The 9,183-nt window shown below is 34.8% G+C and overlaps 1 protein-coding gene across 1 annotated transcript; it reads left to right on the forward strand.

Annotated features, from left to right (window-relative positions):
• The first annotated feature begins 851 nt into the window (after positions 1-851).
• LOC110111728 (transcription factor MYB52-like) lies at positions 852-1,600 on the forward strand. The gene is made up of 2 exons (XM_028697723.1): positions 852-1,133; positions 1,215-1,600. Exons 1-2 carry the CDS (start codon positions 1,019-1,021, stop codon positions 1,598-1,600), a joined length of 501 nt encoding a protein of 166 aa, XP_028553556.1. The 5' UTR covers positions 852-1,018.
• The last annotated feature ends 7,583 nt before the right edge of the window (positions 1,601-9,183 follow it).

Consider the following 9,183-nt stretch of genomic DNA (forward strand, 5'->3'; position numbering starts at 1 on the left):
GTCGAAACAAATCCACCAGATTTACCGACGAAACTTTTCGCAATAAATGCCAGCTAGGTGATTATTAACCTGCTGGTTTCGCCGGACATTTACAGACGGAAACCTCTAGCGGATTATTCGCAGGTAACAGGCTGGTGGAAAATCTGTTGGAAACTTCGCTGGTAACGGGCCGGCGGAAAATCCGTCGTTACGTTACCAACAAAATATATGCCGGTTGGTTCGCCGCTATTACTGGCGTATTTACATTCGCCGAAAAGTCCGATGATAATACAGGATTTTCTTGTAGTGTACTACCCTATATATGCTATATGTTATTAGTTTATGAGAGAAATATTTATGTATTCCAAATGTTTAGACTAACAAAAAAGTTAATCAATTCATGATGACGGACACATATAAAGAAAATGAATAAGTTGGTTGAGATTTATATGCTACGTACCATGCAGTTTAAATTTGAATGTAGCTCACCAGCTCTCACTATGTACAAAATTTGCACTACCTCTTATGTGTATCAAAGACATATTTAATATATGATGATGAGGTGGACTAGATAACTTTCTTAATTGCATATAGCATAAAAAATGTCAAAAAAATATTGACTTTACCGAATTTATGCAGAAAATTTCTTCTCAATAGTGCCATATTTGAGCAAAGGAGTATAGGTGGAAGGTGCGGCTCAAGCAGATGAAGGTTAGAAACGTGGGAAGATGTTGAAAGTTGAACTGATTTTGTCCCATCAAGCAACCTCTCCACTTCTATCTCCCTATCTCCACTTACAATAGACAACCATTTGTTAGGCAAAATGTACCATCAACCACTAATGACTTCACCTCTAACGGAAGAATCCTCTTTCCCATTCTCTTCTCTCTTTATATGTCTCTACTTTTATCTTCTTCTTCTTCTTCTCTAACTGAAGATATTAATTCTGGTTTCCTTCGGCCAATAATAAACCTTTTAATTCTCTCTTAGAGGCTTCTGCTTCTCTAATCTATTCTTCATTAGAAACTTTCTTTATGAAATGTGCACCAGAGGCCATTGGATGCCAGAGGAGGACGAGAAGCTCAAGGAACTGGTCACAAGGCACGGCCCTCACAACTGGAATGCTATTGCTGAGAAGCTGAAAGGGAGATCAGGTGCAAACTAGTATTACATATTTAACTATACGCAAATATTTTTATAAATTTTGACATGTTAACAGCTGCTTTATTAAACAGGAAAGAGCTGTAGGTTAAGATGGTTCAATCAGCTGGATCCAAGAATATTACGAAGCCCATTCACAAAAGAAGAGGAAGAGAGGCTTATAACTTCTCATAGAATTCATGGAAATCGGTGGTCTGTCATCGCACGTTTCTTTCCAGGAAGAACAGATAACGCTGTGAAGAATCACTGGCATGTAATCATGGCTCGAAGGTCAAGAGAAACATCTAAAGTATTAAAGCTAGAAGAGTATGCACCATCTGAAGAGAAGCAAAGAAGAGAGGAGCTGAAGCTTAAATTCTATAGTGATTTTTTCTCTTCTAACTTAATCGTAGGAGGAGACGAAGGAATTAGTTATGGCTATAACTCAACTTCTCAAAGCCTTCTATTCTTTAGCTATTAACAGTAACTATATATATATATATATATATATATATATAGTTTCTGGTCTATTGATTCATGTTGAGAAAGGAAGAGAAAATCATTCGTAATTATATATTATTGTTCTAACTAAATATGTGTAATAATGGCAGATGGAAATACAAGTAGAGAGAGTTCGATCGAGTTCTATGATTTCCTGCAAGTAAACAGTACTAGCGATTCTAATGGCACAGGAGAGAGGATGGAGGAAGAGGAGCAAGAAGAGATTGACAAGAAGCAATTAGAGAGTGAGGCCGGCGTTCCTTTCATAGATTTCTTGGCTGTGTGAAGTTGATTCTTCACCCGAGTGGAGGACATAGTTAGGAGGATCAGATGGTAAAATATGCGAACAAAAATCCTATTACTCATTATAGAATTTGCTAGCTAGATAAAGAATTCTAAATTATCTTCCTTTTGATTTTGAGAATTATAAAATTTATGGGGATCTGTATAATATAAGTTAATATATATATACCATCAAATGGATGGAATTTTTATAAGAAATTTTTAATAGCTAGGATTTTTGCTCTATAATATTTATCAGATTTTCATAGAGGCTAACATGCTAGGGTACGTGCGTACATGCATGCAAGAATGAGATTCTAACATAGATGATTCTCAAATATAATTGAGAATATTTTCTTCAGAGAACAAAGTTTTATTTAATGAAACTTTGATAAATTGTTAGCTCATGCATTGAAATCATGAAATGATTTTTTTTTCTGAAATATTTTAGCTCATCATTGTTTCAATATCTTGTAATCGATCGATTTTCCAGATCAGAAGATATACATCAGTAATAGATAATCCGTCATTCTACTGCTTGGATTTTACAGCTAATAAAAGTAGTTAACATGTCTGTTCTTTCTTACAGTGGAGATTTCGTCCAAAGTTTTTGAGTTGAGCTTCATTTGTATTAAGATATATGGAAGAGTATTGGTTTTCACATATTCGATGGTTTAAAAAAAAATTATGTTAGCATAGTAAAACTAATTGTGGTTGATCTTCCTTATGCTCTTAAGTTTTTAAGTAAAATTATACTTAGATTTTATTTGGGATAATTTTTTTACTGCTTCTTAAAGCAGCTTTTTAGTACAAAAATTTCTTGAAAATTTTTTTACAAGAAAGCTGCTTTAAGAAGTAGTAAGAAAGATGTCCCAAATAAAACCTTGTCATCGTTATGCAACCCCCCCTTGATCCGCATTTTTTGATAGTTTAACTAGTGATATTAGAGTCAGTCGGCTATGAATGGGTGATTTATATGAACGGTGGCTCATATGGATATATGGTACCTTTTATGATGAACAAATTTAAATAAGGCAACCTGGTATGAGCTGAGTTCTCATATAAGAGAAAATTGTTAAGAAATATGAGAGTATTAGGTTCAATCTCATAATGTATGATTACAAAATATAATAAATAGTGTGTATCGGATTATCAACTTGTTGATCTTCTCACATACAAACTTTTACTTGAAAAATAGCCTGATCATGTGTGTATCATGCCTAATTTTTGTTTCCCATGCATTGCACACTTCTCATTTTCTCCATCTAGTTTCTATTGACTCTTTTTAGATAATATATTTATTTTTCAATCATCTAATTTTCAATATATTTTACACCAATGTTATTGTGGCTATTGTGTTGTAGCATTTTGTTACTAAGATTAAATATGATTATTACATGATCTATTGAATTCTCTTACTTTGTGTATTGAAAAATATAATAAGATCCACACTAATAATCTTAGATGAATTTGTTCTATCTGAAAAATGTAGCTAATTAGTTTTAATCAGACTCTAAATAAACTTTAGATTAAAAACAAAACTTTTAGTCACATTTTATCTTATAATTAGGTTTTGTGAATAAGTATGACTATTAATAGTGTGACTAAATATTTAATCATATTTTTCTTATTAATTACAATAGTGAGGGTGATAATCCATGATCCCCAAATCTCTATATAAGAGTGACTTTTTTTTTAGGACTTTTCCCTCAGAGGAGAGTAATCGCTTCATATGATTTTGAAAATAATATAAGTTTTTTAGTTTTGTTGAAGTGATAAAAATTTAAAGCATAGAAGATAGTACTTTAAGATGGTAGCTAGAGGATATTTCACCTTTGATGAAATAGAGTAGATTTGGTCCTAATATGATGGATTTGATGGTTTTTAAATATTCTTTAGTATCTTATGCATTTGTATCACTCAGATGATAATAAGCCCTTGTATAAAATTTTATTCAGGGGGGTGATAAATTAAAATGGTTTTGTTTGTCATATCATCTGAAATATTAGAATACATTAAAATAGTTTTGTTTTTCGTGTTTTTATCGGAGTCAAGAGGAGCTGTAAGATCAAATTTAAGAATGCAAATAACATGATAAGAGAGGAGCGAAAGGGAAAACGAAAGTCGTGCTTGAGGTCGTGAGTTGCAAGAGAGGATCAAAAGAGAAAACAAAGCAGGCCGTTTGGGTTTAGGGGAAGCAAACCATTTGGGGTCAATCTCGTTTGGGCCTGTATTATGGGATTATAGCCAAATACAAATTTCTTTAAAAAAGTTATTGTGAAAATTAGTAAGAAAACTATTCCGAACAAAGCTTTAAGCATATTCTTACATGTTAAATCATGGATTTGTTAGGTTTTATTTTTAATAAAAATAATACTAATTTTTTTATGTAAACTGATTGTTCACACTTAAATTTGCTTTAAGATTAGTGTAATACATAAAAAATTCAATTAAAGTGTATATTACACATATCTCAAAATAAATACAACACTTTTTAAGATCCATCTTGACAAAAAAAAAAAAATTGATCAATAATTTATGTAACTATTTTTTAATGAATATATTACTTTAAAAAACTTTTTATTATTATTATTTTGAAAACAAAAAAAAATTGATCAATAAATTAACACTTTTAAGAAAATTTTATATATCTCTTTTCCTTTGAATTTATATGTTACGGAGTCTATTTGGAGAAATTTGAATAATTAAAAATTTATTTATTGTTGTTCTCTTTGGGCTTGCAGCCGATCCAACAAAGTAGGATAAAGGCTTCTTATTGTTGTTCTCTTTGGCGACTTTTAAATAAAAATATATGCTTATATTGCATCACCTTGGGGACTTTTGAATAAGGATAAGTCTTTGTGGCATTTTATGGTCTTTTAATAAAGATAATTTTATTTATCAATATTATGCCTTCTTGGGACTTTTATATGCATGAAGAACATGCTTACTATTAACCCTCACTATAGAATCTGATTAGCAGTCATGGGAATGAAGTGGTTAAATGTGAGTTTTAATTTTGTTAGGTGTTTTGGGGTTTACATCTATATATTAGAATACCAAGATATTTATTTAGTTTGAGATTTATGACTTTGTTTAGAAGTAACCCATGAATTTGATTTGGAGCGGATCTTATGGCTTATTTAGGAAGTAGCCAAAGTATTTAAATTTTGGTTGGGACTTACGGTTTTTGTAGAAAGTTGCCTGGGGATTTAATTTGTAATGGGGCTTACTGCTCTATTTATGAATTGCCCAAAGATGGGCCTTACAACCTAACTCTACAGCGAGGCTGCCCGGAGGTTTTAAATTTGATTGCGTAGGTCTTACGACTTCCCTTATGAGGCAGCCTAAAATCGGGTCTTATAACTTAATCCTTTAGACTAAGATGTCCAAAAGTTTAAATTTGATTTTTTTGGTTGGATTTGGATTAGGTCTTAGTACTTCCATAGAAGTTGTCTAATGATAGGTCTTACGACATAACACTTTAAGCTAAGTGACCTGAGTTATAGGCATGACAACCTAGTCCTTTTAGACTAGGATGCCCGAGTTAGGGATTTAGGGTTATATTACCAGCTAAATATTTTCCCTATAGGTCAGACTTACGACTTCTATTAGAAGTAGCCAGTGTTTTAATTAGGGGTTGGCATTAGGTAAATTTTTTATTTAAAACTTTATCCTAAGATCAGACTTATGACTTTCCTAAGAAAATTGTCAGGTAGTGGGTCTTACAACCAAGTTCTTATAAACAAGGTTGTCCAATGGTTTGAATTTTTTTTTTAGATTTGTTCTAAACTTGTTTGAGTTGGTTGAGTTTGTGATTTTTTACACTTCGGGGTTTTGACACTGGGTTGGTATTTTAGTTGTTCTGTGCTTGTAGTCTTTTCCACTACAGTAGTCCACTATTCTACCTGCTTTTTCAGCACTATTATTAAACTAGCTTTTTCGTACTTAGCTTTTTTTGCTTTCCAGTATTTTGTTATACATGTAGTAGCTTAGATTTACTAATTTTTTAGGATTGATTTAATTTATTTATGATGTACTAACTCTTCATTTGTTTGTTTGTAGATATTCATAGCTAGTAGTTGCGATAGCCGAGGCTTACAGTTGTAGAGGATAGAGCTCAAAAGTAGCTGTAGGAGCTCATACAGGGGATCTTTGGAGAGCATATAGAGGAGTTCATTTTGAGTTGGTAGAGTTGAGTTATTATTGGAAAATGTGGGAGTTTGAATTTGAATTATTGTTGGAGAGTGTATGATTTGTGAGGGTTTGTGAATTGGAGAGTTGTTGTTGTATATATTAATTAGTTGAATTTCTCGCCCCCTCAGCTTTAATTTATTACACTTTTTTTAATTGCTCAAATTAATCAAAATCAATTTTCTCAAAAGAATAACAACACCTTGATTTAAATTTTACTCTCGGATTTGAAAAAATGCTATCTTATTTTTTTATTAAATCAATTTGCTAATCAAATTTAATTATTTTGACTTAATTTATCTCGATTAATTAATTTAAATGATTCAATTAATTAATTTTAGTTGTAATTGATTACTTAAATTTGATTTTCCCTAATTGTTCCAAAAAGAAAAGTTTTATAATTTTCCCAGAAAATTTCAAAAGCCTCCCGACATCTCCTCCCCACCGAGGGAGAAATCAGGACGGCACTGCCGTAATTTCTTCCTACCTAGACCTAAGGTCGATGGCGTAGGGTCTTTTAAACCATCCCTCAAGAATCTAAGATTAATTGCATGGGGTCTTCGAATTTTACTTCATCCTTCTCAGATCTAAGATCAATGACACAAGGGCTTTGAATTTAAAATCATCTGCCCAGATTTAAGATCACGCCGTGGGTTTTTGAATTGTAAAACCATCTGCCCAGATCTAAGATCAATGGCTCGAGTCTTCAATTTCAAGCCATCCCTCCCTGACCTAAGGTACGACGGCCTGTGGTCTTCAACACATGTTTGAAATTCAATCTTCTCTTCTTTTATATTTTATATAAATATATTTTTAAATATAATATCATATTATTTTTTAATTATATTTTTATAATAATTGTATATTATATATTATATATTATAATATAATATATAATAATTATATTATTATATATTATATATAATATAAGAGAGAAAGAGCGAGGAGCACAGTTGGACAACCACTAAGGAGCCAACGGAGCAACTCGTGCAATCTCTATTCCTCCTATGAAGGAGAAGTCAGACATGAACAAGGAGCCAAGGAAGCAACACACGTAATCCCTACCTTCTGCAAAGCAACGAAGTCGGGCAGGGACAAAGGAGCTAGCCGAGGATGCGACTCATGCAATCTCTGCACCTCCTGTGAAGAGCGAAGTTGGACAGCCACGGGGAGAGCCGAGGTCGAACAGCCCGATGGAATCAAAGGGGAGAATGTGAGAGGATGGTGATAGAGTGAGATAGAGGGGCTGGCCGGGTATCTTAGGTCCGGGAGGTTATAATTTTTATCCAGAATATGGTTTGGATTGTTGTTTGCACTTATTGGGATCACTAAGTCATGTTTAGGAGAGAAGTCTCATCTTTGTTGCAGAGGTTATTTGGTTTGCTAAAAAGGAATGCATTATAAAGGAATATTTTTGAGTTATTTGGATGAATGTAAAGTAAATGTAAGTGAATGATTTTTTTTAAAGTAATAAATGTAGTATAAGTCCAAAATGACGATGGCGGTGGCGGTGGTACTCAACGGTAAAAAAATAAAATAATAAAAACGTTTAAAACCCCTAAAAGATTGAAAGTTTAATTTTACAGAGTTCTTAATATGCCTAAATTCATCCGTTCAATGAATGAAATCCTCGGCACAGCTAAAATATTCCAGTAGCCCAAACCACCGACTTTTACCTCTCAATCACAACCAACTCCTACTCCTGAGCCTCAGAGAGGAATTTTTATTGGGTCAGGTAACGTGACTTTTACCTCAGAGAGACCCATTCACTTCAACCTCAACTCAACTTCCTAATCTTAATTCCCCGTCTGAGGAGTTTATCTCCACCTCCCCTAACCCCTCACATCCGAAAACCTCTCTCCCAGTTACAGCCCCTATCCCACCTTCTATTATTACTACCAATAAATTTGCTGCTCTTTTAGACCAAGCCACTGTGGGCCTCCGAAGGAGCACCACTCGCGGAGGTTCGAATGCAGAGGGTACGGCCGCACTATCCCGTAGGACAAAACGATCGTAGGCCTCTACGCTCGACACGAACGGGTCGATGGGAGGGCAGATTGGATCGCGCATACGACTAACCATTGGGGATAGATGCTGTCGCCAGCACACCCCGATGGGTAGCAATATACACGACCTAGTCACGGGTTTCCCCCACCCGATACGAGAGATCGAGTGGGGTAAAGTAGATTGCGGGGCCAAGTTTCCCACGGGCGCAAGCCCCCGTGGTTAATTACATCCCGAGCCGGAGCCCGAGAAGACTCTCGATTAAGGATCATACATTATCTTTTCTAAATTGGGATTAGCACAAGGGTATAGAGTAGGAAATCCTACTCAAAGGAAAGAAAGGTCTCAAAAAGGCTTAGTGAACATGCGTGGCTCATACCAGCATTCGGAGGCTCTAGGGTACTAGAGAGAAACTGGAGAAAGAAAGACAAGCAATCAATCACATGCGTGAGAGAAAGATGGAGGTGGCGTCATCCTGTGACGCAGATAAGTAGGATTTAGGGTCCCTGAAAAGAAGGGACCTACCTGCTATTTAAGGCATACTACGAGACCGAATGTAGTTGCCTCGAATCCTAAATCTAGTTTGGACTTAGTGTTCGACACACACTAAGATCAGTGTCCTAGCTAATGCTATGCAAAACCTGGACTTACCCCAGCCTGGATTGGGGGAGCCAGCTAACCACCTAATCGATTTAAAACCATGCTGTCAAGTCAATTATGAAAGATGGATGGATGGTATAGTTCTTTGGAAATAGGACCGACATCTAGAGAATTTCCTAAGTGGTCCTAGACTTATGTGGGTCAGATGCTCCTAGCTAATGCAATTAAATTTTAATTAAATTGATTTCTAATGCAATGCATGCTAGTTGAAATGTCAGCTCATGAATGCTATAGAACTTTAAAAACAGGCTTATAGAAAATAATTTTTTGAAAAGACTGGGTCTCCCTAGGTCCGGCACTTCATCCTCATAGGCCAGATTATCCGGACTCAACCCGCAGGCAGGGAGATGTCTTATAACAAGGAAAGAAAGATGCAGTAATATGCATGCGACCCCGGACGGCTCCGGCAATTCCCTAGGTTCA

Source organism: Dendrobium catenatum, unplaced genomic scaffold (assembly GCF_001605985.2).
Source record: "Dendrobium catenatum unplaced genomic scaffold, ASM160598v2 fragScaff_scaffold_993, whole genome shotgun sequence".
Classification (NCBI taxonomy): domain Eukaryota; kingdom Viridiplantae; phylum Streptophyta; class Magnoliopsida; order Asparagales; family Orchidaceae; genus Dendrobium; species Dendrobium catenatum.